This window comes from Podarcis cretensis, assembly GCF_951804945.1.
Source record: "Podarcis cretensis genome assembly, chromosome: 10".
Classification (NCBI taxonomy): domain Eukaryota; kingdom Metazoa; phylum Chordata; class Lepidosauria; order Squamata; family Lacertidae; genus Podarcis; species Podarcis cretensis.
In genome coordinates, this window is record NC_137179.1 from 28,677,727 (window position 1) to 28,697,380 (window position 19,654).

The 19,654-nt window shown below is 43.6% G+C and overlaps 1 protein-coding gene across 2 annotated transcripts in view; it reads right to left on the reverse strand.

Annotated features, from left to right (window-relative positions):
* Positions 1-11,390: 11,390 nt before the first annotated feature.
* PVALB (parvalbumin) overlaps positions 11,391-19,654 on the reverse strand; it is a 44,514-nt gene continuing 36,250 nt past the window's right edge. For both annotated transcript variants that reach the window (XM_079993218.1, XM_079993217.1), the window contains exons 4-5: positions 14,785-14,894; positions 11,391-11,609 (exon numbers count right to left, since the gene is read on the reverse strand). In XM_079993218.1, coding sequence (XP_079849344.1) covers positions 11,581-11,609; positions 14,785-14,894 — 139 coding nt within the window. In that variant the 3' untranslated portion in view covers positions 11,391-11,580. The remainder of the gene's footprint in view (positions 11,610-14,784; positions 14,895-19,654) is intronic.

Consider the following 19,654-nt stretch of genomic DNA (forward strand, 5'->3'; position numbering starts at 1 on the left):
ATGCCTGCCTTGGTTGAAGGTATGACTATTAAACCCTGCAGGTACCACATGAAGTGCAAGGCATGCGCAGCAAACAAGGTGAAAATGGCTGCGAAAGGTAAGGTGTCTGGTAGGCAAGCTACAGAACCATACCAAATTGTTCATGCTGATTTGGTTGGACCACTAGCACCCTCTTTGGGAGGAAATAGGTACTTCATGGTTCTCATTGATGCATTTTCCAGGTATATTTATGTGTACAATCTCAAGCAGAAATCAGAGGCTTTTCCTAGGTTCAAGGAATTCTGTGCTTGGTTGGAAAATGTGCATGGTAAGAAGGTAAAAATTCTTTTCACAGATCGCACGGGAGAATTCACTTCTCAGCAGTTTGAAGCTTTTCTGACTGAGAAAGGAATTCAACACGATTTGTCTAGTCCTCGCTCACCATGGCAGAATGGACTTGCGGAACGAGCAAATCAGACATTGCTTCAAGGGTTAAAAACCTTGCTACATGATGCAAATCTTCCAGAGAGTTATTGGGCCGAAGCTCTCTCATGTTTCACTTACAGTTATAATCGCAGGTTGTCTTCAGCGATTGGTTGTACCCCCTATGAGAAGATGTTTGGCAAAAAGCCATACATCAAACACATGAGAATTTTTGGTTCTGACATATGGGTTCACTCACCACAAAACTCCAAGTTAGACAAGCGTGGTTTGCATGGTATCTTTCTAGGTTATGAGAAAGGTTCTTACAGAATAAGGATGACTGACTCTAAGACTATTAAGCTCACAAGAAGTGTTGAGTACAATGCCAAGTGGGGGGAGAATGTGGGAATTTTCCAATGTTACCCTGATGACAGTGATGAGACTGAGGATAGTCAAAAGCAACCACAGCAACCCACACCCACTGATGAAGGTTCTGATTCTGAGTCTGAAACTGAATCGGGTGATTCAGAGGATTTCAAGAGTGCGAAAGCCTCTATGCGACCCTCTGAAAGCTCTGATCAAGAATTGGAGGAACCATTGTTCACAATAGGCCACTTTTCTCCCAAGAAGGAAGAGGAGAGTGTTGAAGACCTAAGGCTAATTCGAAGGTCACAAAGAGCAACAAAAGGCAGACCTCTAAAGAGATTTGCTGATGAGTTTGCTAAGATAGCAGTAACAGCTGTTAAAAGCTCCAAGAAGTTATTTGAACCTTCAAGTTTCCAAGAAATCCAGGATTTGGATTCAAAGGAAGCTGAGCCATGGTTAAATGCCATGAAGGCTGAGCTTGATTCCTTGGAAAGGAACAAAACATGGGAACTTGTTCCAATAGTTCCAGGAATGAAACTGCTTGGAAGCAAATGGGTCTTCAAAGCGAAGACTGATCAAAATGGCAAGATAGTCAGACACAAAGCCAGATTGGTAGCCAGAGGTTTTGCACAGGTACCAGGTGAAGACTATCACGAGACCTACTCACCCACAGTGAGGTATGAGAGCATTAGGCTTATGCTCAAGCTAGCTGCAGAGGAGAATCTACACATTAGTCACCATGATGTGAATACAGCTTTTCTGTACGGATCTCTAAATGAATCACTTTATATGCTTCCACCTGATGGCGTACAGGTAAAACAGGGATTTGTTTGTGCTCTGAAAAAGTCCCTTTATGGTCTCAAACAAAGTGCACGGTGTTGGCACACAAAACTCACTGAAGTATTGTTTTCTCTAGGTTTTAAGCAAGGGAAAGCTGATCCATGAGTATTTGTCAAAGAGGAGGGGCAAAAGAAATTGTATTGTTTGTTTTATGTTGATGATCTTTTATTCTTTTGGAAAGGTGTCACAATGTACAATAACGCCCTAGATCAACTCAAAGAACACTTTGACATGAAAGATCTTGGTGAGGTAAACAACTACCTATCTCTGGAAATAGAGAGAGATCAAGATGGTAACATTCTAGTACACCGGTCACGGAAAATTGCTGATGTGTTAAACAAACTAAACCTGATGGATGCTAACCCTGTAGACACACCGATGATAACAGGTTATCAGGTAGATGACACTGAAGAAGCATTTTCTGACACTACACTGTACAGAAGTGTGCTAGGCAAGCTAAACTTCATTGCCAGATGTTCAGGACCAGACATTGCTGTTAGCTGTAATTTGCTAAGCAGACAAGTCAACAATCCTACTGTTAAGGATTGGAAAGCTCTGAAACGCATAGCGCGGTATTTGAAAGGCACTATGCATTACAGACTGAGATTTAACAATCAGAAGTCTGGTGGTCTTGAGATATTTGCAGATGCAAGTTTTGGAAGTGACACTACAGACAGGAAAAGTACGTCTGGAGTTTGCTATATGTACAATCAGGGTCTATTTGATTGGTCATGCAAGAAGCAAACAACAGTTAGCTTAAGTACTTGTGAAGCTGAACTGAATGCACTGTCTTATTCACTTAAGGATTGTGAATGGTTGTTACAATTGTGCAAAGACATGAAAATTCCTGTCAAATGTCCAATCCAGGTTTACCAGGACAACAAAGCATGTTTGGCTTTGCTGAATTCTGAAGGTTGTAAGCAAAGCACGAAGCACTTGCAATTGAAGTTGCAACATGCTAGGGAACGTATTCAGAAGGGACTCGTAACGGTGTCCTATATGCCAGGTAATGAAATTCCTGCTGATGTATTGTCCAAGATTGTATCAAGGGATCAACACTGTACCTATGTGCAGAAGTTGGGTTTGTACTGATATTGTACGAACACGCTGCCCAGTGATGTTCACAGAAAGGGGGAGGATGTTGGTTTCTGCTCTCTTCACTGTGCAGCGAAAGTGCTTGTCACGAGACAGGTGTTTACATTCCACAGTCAATTGCTGTTGGGTTTTCTCACGGGAAAGGGAGACTGGATGTGACGTACACTGGTTTCCTGTTTTTCACTGTTCTTTGCAGTTCGGTGTCCGTTGTTCCCTCCGTGCCTTAGAGGAGAGAGGATGCTTTTTCTGCTCCGGCAGAGGCAAGATGTTTTTCTGTAACCTACCAGCTTTGAAATGTAAATAAAGCAACATAGAGCATGTTGGCACGTATTCCTCATCATTCCGCTGTGCACGGGACACTGCAAATATCAACATCCTTTACATATAATGTTGCTACTCCTCCATTCCTGCATGGTCTATTCCTAGGTTATGCCTCTCAATTAGTATATTTCAATCATGAGTCTCATTCCACTAGGTTTCAGTAATGTTTATTATCATGTTTGTCATCCTGTATTAAGAGCTCAAGTTCATCTTGTTTATTTCCCATGTTCTATGCATTAGTATAGAGACAACTGAAACCTTGAGTCATTTCCTCCAGCTGCTTCCTTGTTTTCCCCCCTGCCCAATTGCAGGTTCCTGTAGCACTGCCCGAGTTTCCTGAACTTACTATCCCCAGTACTTGGTGTTCCTCTGTCTTCTGAAATATTCTCTCCTCCCCATCAAGATTCAGTTTAAAACTCTCCTGATCAGATTTACGAGACTCCTAGCAAACACATTATTGCCAGCTGCTATGGGGTGAAATCTACCTCTTACTAGAAGTCTTCATGGAAGTGGATACTATGGTGCAAGAAGCCAGATAGCACCATCTGTACAACCAGTGGTATACTTCCAGTTTTTTCTCCTCTCTTCTTGGGCTATGACTTCCAATAGGAAGGAGTGATGAAATACCCACCTGTGCCCCAAAGTCCTTCAGCTTCCTACTCAGAGTCTCATATGACCTCTGCCCCCAAAATCTTGCCCTGATGGCACCAATGAGGAGCCCTAAGATGATGCAGTCCTAAGGGAATTACTCAGGAAACCCCATGTATTACCATCTTGGATGTGCATTTTATTTAACCCATCCCCCAGTTGGCTTTTGCATTTTTTTGAAATTCTGCTACTTTTAGTGGTACCCAGCCCAAATCCACTGTGTGAAGTGGCCTCTTCCCCTTGTGTAATGGCCTCCCTCATGCTCTTTTTGTTGGACTGTTTTCAGGAATGTAGACCATAATTTTAACTCTCAAAAATAGCAAAATGATCATTCTCCAGGGAAATGGAGGATAATTATTAAAGCCATATCAAACTTGGTTCACACACGCATGCACATAATTTGATTACTCTTTCTATGCTTATTCTTTCAGAGTCCTAGCTGAATGTGTGTACTGATACCAATAATTCGCATTGTGCCTGACTTGATGTGAGTCTGTTCTTTTGTGGTCCATTTAAATAAATCATGCAAGATCTCTAGTTGGGTCAAGTTTCACAAAGTGATGCTGGGACCTTCTAGGGAAGGGACTATAACTCAGCACTAAAATAGGTTTTGTGTGCATTTTCAAGGCTTGAGGTTGCTAGATTCAGAATGGACAGATTTACCTGCAGCTGTGAAGAAGAGAGCTACAGTGTCTCTTATCACTGAGGCACAATTGCCTCATCTGATCAGAGGCCCATGGAGACAGGTTTCAATGCACATTAATTGGGTGCACAATTCCCCTTCTAATCCAACTGGCATGGTCCTATTAAACAATTGGCAATAACACCAAGTAGCTGTTGGGGAAGAGGAGGGGTCTGGATTTAGTCACCCCCCAACCTTTCTTTTCACCAACAAACTGATGGACAGCACTGCTCTACTTCTTTGTAAACCCACTGGAACCAATGCCAAATGAACAAGAAAAATGCAACAGTATCATCCATCTATCTATCATCTATCTCTATCATCTATCTATCTATCTATCTATCTATCTATCTATCTATCTATCTATGATCTATCATCTATCTATCTATCTATCTATCTATCTATCTATCTATCTATCTATCATCTATCTAACCATAAAGAAGAATTGGATTTTATTTCAATCCTCTTCTTCATTTTAAAAGTTCTTTAGTAGAGCTGAAAGGTGTGAGCACATGCATGTTTAGTGATTTTTTCCAAGCAAATTATTATCAACAAACCATTACCGAGGCACTTGGTTTTTTTTTATTTATCAACAAGGTTTAAGATTTGGTTTCTTATAGTAAGTCTCTGTATCCTATTTGAAAGATGTGCTCAACTTCATGCCTGCTCTGATCTCAGACAGCAGGATAGGGATAGCTCCCCTCTCTCTGAAATGGGCTGCTTGTCATGATTGATGATGCTGGGTTTAGAACAAACATTGGTATGACTCAGGAAAAGTCAGCTCTTTTCAATACCTTCAGGCAGAGCAGGAGAGATAAAAGGTAAGCCGTGTGCTGTTGTGGAATCAGAAATGTTCTGCCTAGCTGGGCTGCACTCAGACAGAACCAGTTTATTCCTGTGGGGAAAGGGATGATGATCCTCCACAGAACTGCCCTGTAGAGGTTGGTTTAAATAATAATAATAAAAATTGGCATGGTTTGATTGCCTTTGTTTTAATGGTTGTCGATTTCCCTGTAGCCCAAGTCATAGGCAGTGCAATTACACCTTATTGCCACAGGAGGTCAGTGGCTGCTGAGAAATTATATATTTATCTATCTATCTAATCTCCCCTATCTTAATTTATTCTTTTTCAGTTACTACTAGTGCATGAGTATGTGGATGGGGTTTGGTATTATACACAATGGCAGTCTGCTGCTACTGCTTGAGTCTTCAGCCGATGCCCAAGAACACTGTTGCGCTTTGAGGCCTCCAAGCCCTTCCCCTGTAAATAACTTCACACTGACTCATAAATTTTGTTTAAGTTATTGGGCAAAATTTAGACCACAACTTTATTAATTACAGCAAAGTGAGCAATATTGGCTTAGGCATTGGCAACGGACTATAACTGGTAGTCTGGCTGGTAGTCTGAAAGGGTAAACACCAAATGAGGGAGCAACATTGATGAAGATCAACCGAAGCTCACTCCAGAGTTCCTGTGGTCCTGGCAAGGCCCTAGCCCCTCAAGTGGACTTCGGATGAGATCCAGGACCCCCAGATTCCTTTAGCAGAATACCCTATTTCTGGAGGGGCAGGTGATAGCCACACCTCCCCTCCCACACACTTCAATAAGCTAATGCCTAACCGCCTAACCTTACAAAGTTGTGACGAATGCTATGGGGGTAGGAAAAACCAAGTGGCTCCAGCCAATCTGCAAAATGGAAAAATTCCAAAGCAGGGCCAAAGCAGCATGACCTAAACTTAGGGAGGGAGGGCGGGTGTACGGCAGCGCGAAGCATGTGCCCCCAGTCATGTCGCGCTGCCGCTTTTATAGGACCTGAGAATCACGCCGCTTGCCCTGATTGGCCAAAACAGCCTGGCGCGATCCCAGGGCCTAATGGTTAAGATTTGGGCCACACCTATCAACAACCCACCTTGCAGGGGTGTCCTGGGGGCCCGCACGCAGCCAGGACCCTCATTAAGGAGGATCCCATTTGTACACTCTTTGGGCCCCTCCAGACATCCTCTTTATGGTGATTTCATGATGATTAGTGCTCCTGATAGTATCGGGGCAGTTATATGCTATCCCATTTTCCCAAAGTGTGTCCTCAGATATTTGGGGGGCAGACATACTGCTTCATTTTCAGTTAGTAATATTTTATACCAGAAACATTCACAGAATCATAGAATTGTAGCGTTGGAAGGGACCACGAGAGTCATATCAAACCATTATTTTGCCCGACACAAGGCTCGATCCCACAACTCTGAGATTAAGAGTCTCACGCTTTACCAACTGAGATATCCTGCCTTTTTGTTGTGCCACAGGGCAAGAATACCTCTCAGATGGGGAAGTATCTCAGAACAGACCTAACATGTGGACAGTCTAGTACAAATATATACCACTGTTGTTGTTGTTGTTTAGTCATTTAGTCGTGTCCGACTCTTTGTGACCCCATAGACCAGAGCACGCCAGGCACTCCTGTCTTCCACTGCCTCCCACAGTTTGGTCAAACTCATGCTGGTAGCTTCAAGAACACTGTCCAACCATCTCGTCCTCTGTCGTCCCCTTCTTGTGCCCTCAATATTTCCCAACATCAGGGTCTTTTCCAGGGAATCTTCTCATGAGGTGGCTAAAGTATTGGAGCCTCAGCTTTAGGATCTGTCCTTCCAGTGAACACTCAGGGCTGATTTCCTTAAGAATGGATAGGTTTGATCTTCTTGCAGTCCATGGGACTCTCAAGAGTCTCCTCCAGCACCATAATTCAAAAGCATAAATTCTTTGGCAACCAGCCTTATTTATAGCTCTCACATCAGGGTACTTACAAAGCTTTTTTTTTTGGGGGGGGGGGGAGAATTTTTGGGCATGGGTGGGGTATTCAATCACACATCATCAAATTTAGGCTGCAGCATCACATGACCGGCTGTATGCCGGCTCCCTCAGCCAATAAAGCGAGATGAGCTCTGCAACCCCATAGTCGGTCATGACTGGACCTAATGGTCAGGGGTCCCTTTACCTTTACATATTACATTGCAGGGTGTGTGTGTGTTGTTGTTGCTCTTGTTTTTATTATGTATTTTGTGTTTTTATGTTGTATTTTTATGTTGCGAAACGCCTTGAGATCTACGGATGAGGGACGATATACAAATGTAATATAAACAAACAAACAAACAAACAAACAAACAAACAAACACATGTTTGCACCTCTTGCACGATAAGCACACTTGCTCCAAAGACTGGACTTTTTTGTGTGGGGAGGGGAGTAATATGAAAATGTGGTGGAAGGTGTGGAATAGCACTTGCTTCTTATTTTTATTATATTAATTGCGTTTTGATCCCAATTTTATCTTCAAGGAACTCAGGGTGGCTTACATGGTTCTCCCACACCTCATTTTATCCTCACAGCAACCCTGTGAGGTAGGTTAGACTGCGGGCTCATCCACACTTACCTTTTGCCCAGCGCTTCCTAGGCACAGGTCTGCACTTTAAAGCACTGAGTCTGAGTGTTTATCTTTTTTGCCTGGGCACTTTCCCCACAACAAAATACACTCTTTAGTGCTGAATCAGAACAAACGGCAATCTAGGTTTTCCAATTCAGCAGTAAAGAGCAGGTTTTCACAGGGAAAGTGCCAGGACAAAAAAAACCATGTACTTGAACATGGAGCTTTAAAGCTCAGGCCTGTGCCTAGAAACACAGTGCAAAAGGAAGCCTGGATGAGCCCAGAGAGGAAGTGACTGGCCGAAGGTTACCCGGTGACCTTCCTGGCGAAGTGGGGATTTGAACCATGCTCTCCCAGATCCTGGCGTTGTGGGTTAAACCACAGAGCCTAGGGCTTGCCGATCAGAAGGTCAGCAGTTTGAATCCCCGCGACGGGGTGAGCTCCCGTTGCTCAATCCCTGCTCCTGCCAACCTAGCCGTTCGAAAGCAAGCAATGCAAGTAGATAAATAGGTACCGCTCCGGCGGTAAGGTAAACTGCATTTCCGTGCGCTGCTCTGGTTCACCAGAAGTGGCTTAGTCATGCTGGCCACATGACCCAGAAGCTGTACGCCGGCTCCCTTGGCCAATAAAGCAAGATGAGCGCCGCAACCCCAGAGTCGTCCACAACTGGACCTAATGGTCAGGGGTCCCTTTACCTTTACCTCCCAGATCCTAGTCCAACACTAGACCACACTGGCTCTCACTAGTCTCCCCACAAGCAAATTAGAGTGATTACTCATTAAATAGTCAATATAATCTAATCTCTCTGCAAACAAAGCGGGCTGAAGGCTCAAAAAATGGGTTGCTGGGAAGCAAGTACCCTCAGTGACATGTCAAGGAATATAACTGCAGTAAAATGTTTAAATCTGGTCTGGAGGGGCCTCTGGTGTGAGGCAGCCTAACTATGAGGAGAGGAAAGGTGAGGTGGTCACCTAAGGCAATGGCCTTAGTAAGGTGTAGTGAAGATCAGCATATTTGTGGGTGTGTGGGTTTAAATCTGCCTATGAGGTAGGGAAGAACGTTCAAGAGGATGCTGAGTCTGCACCTTATTACACAGACCACCGACTTTAAAGCGGTAACATCTTGGAGAACTGGCACAGTGTGTGTGTTTGTGGGGTGGAGGTGGTTAATGGGGTGGGAAGGTTATTGTGACCCCAGGCAATTCTTTTGGGTGCCACAGATTTTTTTTTTTTTTTTTGGGGGGGGGGAGTTTTAAAAACAATAGGGAGGTGTGTCATGTAGATGCACCGTCAGGCTGAAATCCACACTAGCACAAATCCGAAAGCCGTTTGCACATTGCACGTGTGGTGCTGCACATAATCTGCACTGCAAAGAGCTTCTGACTGTATTAGCAAAGTCTGCATTGCATCAGGAGGAGCAGTGTTGCAGTAACCTGGGTAGTCGCATGACACACTGCTCCTCTGAAACAAGGATATTATGACATGGGATGGCTCATTCTGCAACAGGGCAAAATCTTATTAGGAGACCTTATAGGCACCGTGTCATCTGACCTGAGACATTACAATGGGGAAAGGGCCTTCCCAGTGGTGGTGCCCCATTTGCAGAAGGCTTCTTCCAGGGCTGCTCACCTTGTATCTCTCCTGATTCCTCTTCAGTGCTAGATGAATACCTTTTTTAATCTTCCCAATTTTGTCTTTGTTTTGTGCTGCTTTTATCTGCATTTTTTAAAAAAAGTTAGTTGTTGTTTTCCTCTGTATTTTATTGTTTAATTTTAAGCCAATATTTTTTAGTGAATTCTTCAAATCAAAGCTGGGGTATCTGTCGTCCTTCAGATGCTGTTGGACTCCCAGTTGCAGTCAGCATGGCCCATGATGGCTCACCCTATCTGGCTGCTTTAGCCTGATGTGGCGCACAGATACGCTTGCACCGTAGCAATTGAGGTGCTTCCTGTGCAAGGTATGTGGCAGATCCACACAGCTCTGCTTTGTTTGGTTTCACAAACCCCTCAACAGTCTGCAGACTTGAACTGTTACACTTGCACCAGAGCTTGGTGGAATGGGGTTGTCCTTCCAGTCTTCAGGTACTCTGTAATGTGCTATTGATAGCTGTGCCTCTCTCATAACTCTGATGCACCTTGCCCTATGTGGGGCACTGAGCAAAGGCTGGAGAGGAGGACTGAGGTCGAGGGGAATCATTCAGCCATGAGAGACAAGTGGCAAGGTTCAAGAGAAGGCGACTGTTGTGACAATGGCCAACGCTGAACTAAAGAATTTGTCCTGTCTTGGCAAGTAGTCAAATCTGTACCCCATGCAAAATTTTTAAAGTAGTTCCTGACTAGGCGCTGTGTCATGGTGGACCTCCATGTGAATGTTCTGAACCTGCAGCTCACAGAGTAGTGAGAAGCCTCAGATGGTTGTTGAGATAGCAAAGTAGCAGATACAGTGGTACCTCGGGTTAAGTACTTAATTCATTCCGGAGGTCCGTTCTTAATCTGAAACTGTTCTTAACCTGAAGCACCACTTTAGCTAATGGGGACTCCTGCTGCTGGCACGCTGCCGGAGCACGATTTCTGTTCTCATCCTGAAGCAAAGTTCTTAACCTGAAGCACTATTTCTGGGTTAGCGAACTCTGTAACCTGAAGCGTATGTAACCTGAAGCGTATGTAACCCGAGGTACCACTGTACCAAGGAGCTATGAGCCCTGGTGCTGGAAAATGGAAACAGTGGAGAAAATAATTCCCTTTTCCAGGTTTCTGACAATAGCACTTATGCTTCTTTGCTGCAGAACAGTAGCAAGGATCCAGGAAGAAGATGCTTTTCAGCTTCAGAAACAGCCTTCATATTGGATCAGATTTAAAAGCAAAACCTTGCTTGTTGTCAAGGATAAAAAGAACCCTACATTATTTTTTCATGGGGCAGGAGTGTTACTAGTTTTGCTGAGGTCTCAGTGAAGTAATTTCTTTTCTAATCATCTAAATTTCTTCATAGCATGAGTCACTTTATTTCCTGTCCTAAGCTACTAACTAGTACTACTGGTTGACACACTCTGTTTCCCGTCCTAGAAATGGCTGCATTACAGCCATTTGTGAAACGATATTTGAGTTTGATCGACACAGACTGATGTAGCTGTATGGCCTTTGTGTTCATATGGCTCCCTGCATTTGGGAAATGTGATGTGCTGAATGTATTGGGGAAGATTTACTGAGCATTAAAAAAAATGTTTGGGGGGAAATCCGAGGCAAGCCATTAAAACATGTTTTACAGCTTCAAGAACAGTTAAATCAAAGGAATCGGCTGCCAAATGAAGTTGTGTAATTGCTATCACTAGAGATTTGTCAAGGCTAAGTGTGCGCGTGTGCATGAGTGCGCGTATCTGGGAGAGTATGAAATCAGTCTTGCCGCAAAGTGAAATGAGATTAAATTATTTGCCATTGGCATATCCCTACTGAAATAATTTCCTCGGTGCTGCTGACCTTATACCAGCCTAAGCTGCTTTGGCAAAGGGGTATCCAGATAGCCAAGAGGATTATGTCCCTAACCTCATCCTTCTTTTCTTTGCCTTCCCTCCATCCTTTCAAGTCGGAATAAAATGAAGCACATGTCAAAGGCAAGGAAAATGGAGCCCAGATTGATGTGACCTTTATTATTTTAACAGCATCTTTCAGCACAATTTACAGAGTTGCAGGGCTGCAAGGAACAGAGTTGGAGTATAAAATAACATAAATAAATAGAAGAGGAACCAAGGAGGTCAGCAAAAAACAGTTGGAATCAGGCAATGAAGGGTGCATGAAGGGTTGAGATTGGTCAATGCCTTTATGCTTCAGCCACCAAGGTTGAGAATTCTGGAGGAAAAAGAGAGAGGAAGAGGAGACAGTCACGTTTGCACCCTATGAGGGCTGTGATGAAAAGGACCAGCCTCATTGTTCATGTCTTCTGAGATCCAGTTGTCAAATCACCAATTTCACTGGTGTCAGGAGCACAATAAGGGAGTAAATGTTTTAAGGCAGTCTGCACCAAACTGATCCCCTCTCCAATGTTTTGGACTAAAACTCCCATGATCAGCCCCAGTTGTGGGGCTTGGAGCTGATGGGAGTTGTAGTCCAAAGCATCTGGAGGTGGTAGGTTTTATTTCTCTTTACTCAGTCAAAAACCACTTATTTCACTTCGTTGTTTCCTGACAATTCATAGAATTGTAGAGTTGGAGTGGACCAAAAGGATCATCTAGTCCCACCCCCAGTTAAGTTGCCAGGTTGGGATGCAGGAGATTTGGCATTGTTAGGTCTGTACACAGCTCCCACCCTGCAAGCCGGGCTGACCTGGGGGAGCCTCAACCTGCATCGACCTGAGGGCTGGGCTAATGTTTAATTAGGGTTCACAATTAAACGTATGGTCAGGCAAGGAGCAGGGTGGGGAAGGAGGTGCAGCCTCTCCCCATCACCACCATTGTGCTGAGAACAGGTTGGTTGAATCCTGCAGAGTGGTACTTTCTCTGCAGGGAAGCCACTTCTGAAGGAGTACCCTGTAGTCTACAGGATTGAATTTCTTGGGGGGCCTGCATCTCCACAGCACCTTCCTGTGGGTTTTGTGTGTGCCTCACTTTCTCTTTGGTTTCTCAGCTGCTCTCCTTTACCTCTGTGGAATCTTAGGGCAGAAGGGTTCCTGCACATACCACCCAATTCAAAGCAACCAGGAAAAGGTTAGAGACCTTAGCTCTTAACAATATTGACACCCCCATTTCCTAGTCACTATGCAAATCAAGAGGCCCATCTAGACGGACTTTTATTGGCTTGCTTAGAGATCTGTTTGGAAGGGCCACCTTAGTAGATCTCCATCTCCTTCTTGGACTCTCTTTTGCCTCTTAATGGTCAGGGAAGACTGCCAGATCAGCACATGACATGTCCCTCTCTGTTCCTATGGCCAAAGACACAACTGAAGTGCTGGCTCTGGGACACATGCCAACTCCTGTTTCTAGTACACCAATATGACCTAGATTTATGAATCATGCATTTCCCCTGGTATGCTTCATGGAAAGAAGTGGTGGCACAAGAATACAAACATGGTCACAGTAGAGCCAAAAGGGTGGAGGAAGGTGTCTTTTTTGCAATATATGCATATACCTAACACATATACCTACATGCTGTCCTGGCAGATTAATCAACAGCATGAAGCTAAAGCCATGTCCCTTTGCTTTATTTCACATCCTTCACCCTCAGCTGTGGGTAGCAAAGGTGGCAATGATGCTAAATTGCCAACTGCATGTGAACTGGCATTAGCTCTTTGCTCAGACCCTTTGGCAGTTGCTAGGACCCACTAGTGCTGACACCTGTCCTGGGCTGCCTGACTTGGTCTAGGAGCCACATTTTTAGTTTCCTCCAATGCCCATAATATAACAGTGCTCTGTGGGATATTTTATGCAGTCAAAAGAACAATACGTGTTTTGCCAGATAGGCACATGAAAGGGCTGAGACTCACAGAGCTTTCCTGTAAACTTGCTAGAGAGAACTCTGTGAGGTCACTTCCCTTGTGCCCTGACAGGCAGAATCAGCAAGCAAAGACCACAATTTAAAGCAGTATTTCAGATGCCCAGATGATGCATGATAAGGAGAGTGATACCGCAGCCCAGATTCATGAGAGTCTGGAAGTTTCATATTGATTTGCAAACAAATAATGAAGGATTTGCTTAAATTGAGACTGAATTCTAAGCCAGATTATGCTAAACATGTGGCAGAGTTCTTGAGAGAGAGGAGAGATCCAAAGCAGACACTCTGGGGCATTGTAGGAAATTAAAATGGTGGCTAAGACATGATTCTTTTGTTATCTGCTGCCATTGCCAAGTAAGCTTGTCAGGACTTGTTGGCCTAGGAGGAGGCCCATCACACAGTGCTTTGTCAAGGTTCCCCTCATGTCTGAAGTCAGCTGTGCTTTCCCCCTGAAGCCTGCCCTTTCACCCAAGTCCCATCACTTTAGACTAGCATTTCTCACCTTCTGATAACTGTGCCCCACTTATGTTCTGAATTCAAAACGGAGATACACCTCACCCTTATACCCGGGAGACTCTTTAGACAATGACAGAATGAGAGGAACTCACTCTCTGAGGCATATGTTTGCATGACTGACTGTTCTGCCCCAAAGGATGTGTACCCAAAGGCACGACTCTTGCAGAGATGCAGTGGGCAGCCTCCTGTAAAGAGAGGTGAGTGTCCTGCTGCACCTTTGGAGTGGAAATGATTGCACTTGGGAAGACTAATATCAGTGTATTGGAAGAAGCAAAGATCACCAGTGTTGAAGCAATGATTCTTCAACATCATCTCCGTTGGACTGGTCCTGTTGTGTGGATGCCTGATGATCATCTTCCAAAGCAACTACTCTATTCCGAACTTAAAAATGGAAAGCGCAATGCTGGTGGTCAACAAAATAGGTTTAAAGACTGTCTCAAGGCAAATTAAAAAAATGTAGCATAAACATTGACAACTGGGAAACACTGGCCTGCGAGTGCTCCAGTTGGAGAACAGCCTTTACCAAAGGTGTCATGTGCTTTGAAGACGCTCGAACTCAGGACGCAAGGGAGAAACGTGCTAAGAGGAAGGCACACTTGGCAAATCCACACCGTGATCAACTCCCACCCGGAAACCAATGTCCCCACTGTGGAAGGACGTGTGGATCCAGAACTGGCCTCCACAGTCACTTACGGACTCACTGTTAAAACTGTGTTTATGGAAGACAATCTTATTCAGCTACGAGTGATCACCAAAGAAGAAGAAGACCTTCCAGTGCAATGATGTGGCAGAATGACTGATTGGAAGGAGATGGCAGAGACACAGTGGACAACCACCTTGGAAATTAGATGCCTTGGGGCAACAGGAGTATCAAATTACTGAATTAACATCTTTCTTGTGTCTTGTTTCTTGTGTCCCAGCATGCATTTTGAAAATCATTCCTTTTCAATGCATGGTTCTTCTTGGTATTATTTCTGACCTGCTGGTGTTACACTTGAACTCTCCAGGGCAAAGCACCTACCATCAACACCGATTTTGCCATCTCCATCCTTATCTCCAGCGGCCAAGAATTCCTTGGTTTCTTTATCAGTCAGGTCCCTGGCGTTAGGGGTAAAGCCCTTCAATACAAACCTATCAATGAGAAGAACGGGGGGGGGGGGGGAGGAGAGGAAGCTAATTCATGAGAACTCTTGAGTTACCCAGTTTTTAAATTTCGTGCATGTAGCACATATTTGCTATCTAAATGTACAGACAGCTATTCCTCTGAAAGGTGCTCCAAAGTGGTTCAAAGCACAGAATAAAAACACAATCAAACATAATTTTGTTCCGTTTTTAAAACATTTCACAATAAAAAAGTAGGGCAGCACTAAAAATGGCAGAACAGGAATTAAGCCATATGTAAGGGTCAGGTAGAGCAAATGCACATCCACCAGATACTGAAAGGCCTTGGGGTTTGAACTGCAGGTCTATTTGGTGAAGGAATACCATACTTCAGGCATAATCATAAAAATAAAACAAAATACCAATTTCTGGCCACAGGTGGTATCACTTCAGATGATGGTGGCATCTGGAGCAACATCTCAATTTATGGGGGTGCGTGTTGTATATGGGACAAGGTGCTTCCTAAGTTTCAAAGGGCTTTCAAGGTCAAAACTAGTGCTTGAATTTAGCCCAAAAGCAGACTAGTATAAAGGTAGCCAATGTGGTGCCTTCCAGATGTCAGAGTACAACTCTCATAACCCCTGTCCATTGGCTACCCTAGGTGGGGATGATGAGCGTTGTTGTCCCACAACAACTGGCTACTCCTGGACAAGGAACTAGTAGAGCTTTCAGAGAATCAGTGTTACACCCCCCCCCCCCGTGGATAGTACCATGTAAAGGTCACACTGCCTCCTTCTGGACCACCTGATGTTTCCAAATTGTCTTCAAGAAGAGCCTGGTAGAAGGCATATTCCTATAGTCAAGCTGAGTGGTTTACTATAACATGCATAACAATGGCTAAGTCCCTGCTCTCCAGGAAAGGGTACAGCTGGCAGATCAACCACAGGTGAGGGAACACCTGGCTAAAGTTATCACCTGAACATCTGAAGCTAAGAGCACCCCTTAACCTGCAAACTTAAGGAGGGGTGCAACCCTTTTCACAAAGCAGCATTTCCCCCAAGAACCACCATCAACACCTCTACCTCTGCTTTTGCCTTGCCTGGATTGAGTTGATTTGCTCTCATTCTGTCCGTTACTGAGCTCAAGCACAACAGGCTAACATGGAGAGGAACAGTTGGCCCTGCCCTGCCTTGTGAGGGTGACCTTCCTAATGTCGCTGAAAGAGAGGAAATTGTCACATGAGGCTGCTTCAGGTGGAAGAGAGTCTCACAAGGGAAAGCTCTATTTCAGATAATTCAGCAGTTATTTCAAGCCACATTACAGATTCCTTCCATCCGTTCTCTTTTGAGAATACTCCTCTTTTTAAGTGCTTACTTCATGAGCTCAGCCTCTGCAAGCAGGGCTGTAGCTGGGTGGGGGCAAGGGCTGCAAGCCCCCCTCAGGGGATAATCCAGATCCCCTTCCTTGAATTTTCATCTTTCATCTCAAAAATAAAAAGGCTAAAGCCCTCTTACTTGCAAAGATATAAGGGAAAATAACATGCAGGCAATATTTGATCCAGTAAGAAGGCAAACAACTCCAACCCAATCAGCACTTGACACTGACTTTTTAATTTTTTCCTTTTAACATGAAATGTTATTAAAATGTTTAAATAAATGATATACCTTTAGGCTGCAGTCCTAAACAGTAAGCCTGATTTAACCCAATGGACTTACTTCTAAATAGGCATACATAGGGTTGCACTAATATTTTTGATTAACTGTGTCCATTTCTGCTGCTCTGCAGATGTTTAGACTGGAGAAGAAAAGACTGAGAGGGGAGACATGATGACACTCTTCCAATACCTGAAGGATTGTCCCACTGTAGAGAACAAAGACTTGTTTTCCAGTACACTGGAGGGCAGGGCATACCTAATGGGCTTCTGTGAGATGAGGGTAGATTTTGGTTGATCATTAAGAGAAACTTCTAAAAAGCAAGAACAGTTTGATGTTGAAACTAAATACTGGGGGTGGGAGTCTCCCTCCCCAGAGGTCTTCATGCAGAAGCTGGACATCCAACTCCTGGAGATGCTCTTGCTTTGGATTTCCAGCCTCAAGAAGGTTGGGCAAGATGGCCTACAAGATTCCTCCAAGTATATGATTCTTTAACATAGGACTTGAATGGAGAACCTTTGGCCCTCCAGAAGTTCCTGAACTACAACTCCTATCAACCCCAGCAAGCATGGTCAATGGCTAGGGATGATGGGAGTTGTAGTTCAGCAACATCTTGAGGGGCAAAGGTTCCCCACACCTGATTTAGGATTACCCTTAGGATGAGAGCCCTTAGGATGACTTAGGATGTAACCTTAGCCTTTCTTCCCCCATGTCTGGCTACAGAACTGAATTTAAAATCACCGGCTCTTACTCTTGGTTGAGCTCCTGGATCTGCATTAGTTGTATTTCACCAGTCAAGAACATTGTATAAACTCAGCTTATCCTGGTTGGACAAGTGACAACAATTTTTCATAAAGCAGGCCTTATCACAAAACAAGATATCCCTTTGGGTCCTAAAATGGCACTTAAACAGCTCAGAATCACTTGCAATACTCCCCTGCCCAGCGAAGCCGCATGCCATTCGGCGGAGAGCAACGACTTCTTCCTTGAAAATTTCGGATTTGGACTAAAAGGAACAACCCGTGAGTAAATTGATTGGACTTAAAAGGGAAATTTGATCTTTGAATTTGGAGCGAGCGGGGGGAGTGCAAAAAGGAAGTCCGCCCCCCCCCCGTTGTAGATGGCTCAACGCAAGGATTTGACAACTAAGATTGAGAGATGAACTTGTTTACCTGAAAAAAATTTTTAACTTCACGAAGGGAAATTACAATAATTGTGCTGGAGGAGAAGACTGATTTGTGGGAACTAAAATGCAACCCCCCCGGGAACCGGGAACGATCCGCTATGAGAGACTGGTGAAGAGACACAGAAACTTTGACAGCTGTCAAAGTAGCTGTCAAAGCAGGAAAATAAAAGAGAACTTTGTTACGATGGCTTTGCTGGTTAGATTTGTTACAATTTGGACATAAATTATTGGAAATAAAGGCAACAAGTTATTTGACTTTTGGGTCTGATTTTGAAAGAAATTAAGTTACCATATTCCCTCTAGAGGGAGGCTGGGACATTGCAACAGTAGCAGCAAGTGGAAAAATACTATGAATTTGAGCAGGATCTGTTATCTCTTGGGAAAGCTGCAAAAACGAAGCATTATTTTGTCTACAGAGGTTTCTATACTAAAGGAGACAATGGATTTATCTATTGAAGAAAGGAAGGGACTTGACGCAAGTTATGTTCCTGAATAACAAAAGCCTCTGTGGAGAACAAGAAGTTTCTGAATTAGAAGGTTTCTGCAGCAGAACAGGAAAAAGCAACCTGAGGAATAAGAGCTGGACCAAATTTGAAGCCGGAGTATTTGGAACATCCAGACATTAAAAGGACCAAGAAATAGAATTTAAGTTAGACTCTTAAACATAGAGGTCTGGATGGAAGAACAATGACTTTTTCTGAGAGTTTTTTCGAGATTGGACTTTCTGAAATTAAAAGCTATCAAAAGACGGCAAAGTGGAGTTGAGATATAGACGTGGATACACCAGGCTGGCAGTAGACAATGGATGAACTTTGGGGATTGGAACCGGGGAATGGGGGAGATTTGGAATCCAAAGGCTGTAAAATTATATATTATTTCTTTCTTTTCTTTTTTCATGTTTGTTGTTTGAAAATAGGGGAATTCGTGGAAGGGAAATGGGGTCGATCTTAGGGAATTATATAAAATATAAGGAGAAATGGTTCATTAAGATAAATAAGATAAATTAATTTGGAATAAATGGGTTATTTAAAATTACAAATAAGGTTTTAAAATTTGGGGTAAGAATCTGTGGAATCAATTTAAGGGAAATGGAATACAAGAGGGGGAGGGGGGGGAAGTCCGGGAAAGATGCCACTGAAACCAAGTGTAAATCATATTTGTTTTTTCTTTCTTTTTTGCTATCTTTCCTTTTTATTCTGGAAAATTTTTAATAAATATTATTATTTTTTTAAAAAAAGAATCACTTGCAATACCTAAAGGATTGCCTCTCCCCATATAAACCACCCCAGACCCTGAGATCATCATCAGAGGCCCTTCTTCATGTGCCTCCTTCACAAGAGGAACATGAGTTTTCTGCAGTGGCTCCCCAATTGTGGAATGCTCTCTGCAAGGTTTGTCTGGCACCTTCATTATACATCTTTAGGTGCCAGGCAAAAATGTCCCTTTTCAGCAAGGCCTTTGGCTGATTAACATCCTACATCATTTAAATGTGTGTGTTTTTCGTGTGTGTGTGCTATTGGCTTGTTTTGTTCTTGTTCTTTTTTTATTATGCACTTTATGGTTTTATTCCTGTGAACTGCCCCGAGATCTTTGGATGAAGGACAGTATACAAATATAAACAAACAACTATTCAGAAACTGTTCCACAACTTTCCCACAAGGATCTCATTACTCACCTGATGACTGAAGTTTGGCTTACTATTGCAAGGCATTGGAAGACACTAAATGCAGACTTACTGCATTTGAGTTCTGGACTCTGGGACTTACCGGTAATATTACTGGAGAAACTGACAACCCTTGTCCAAGAGAGTTGAACAGAAAAGAAAACTACTACTTTCTGATTAACCCGGCATAGTTTTATTACATTGTTGTTGTTGTTTAGTCATTTAGTCATGTCCGACTCTTTGTGACCCCATGGACCAGAGCACGCCAGGCACCCCTGTCCTCCACCGC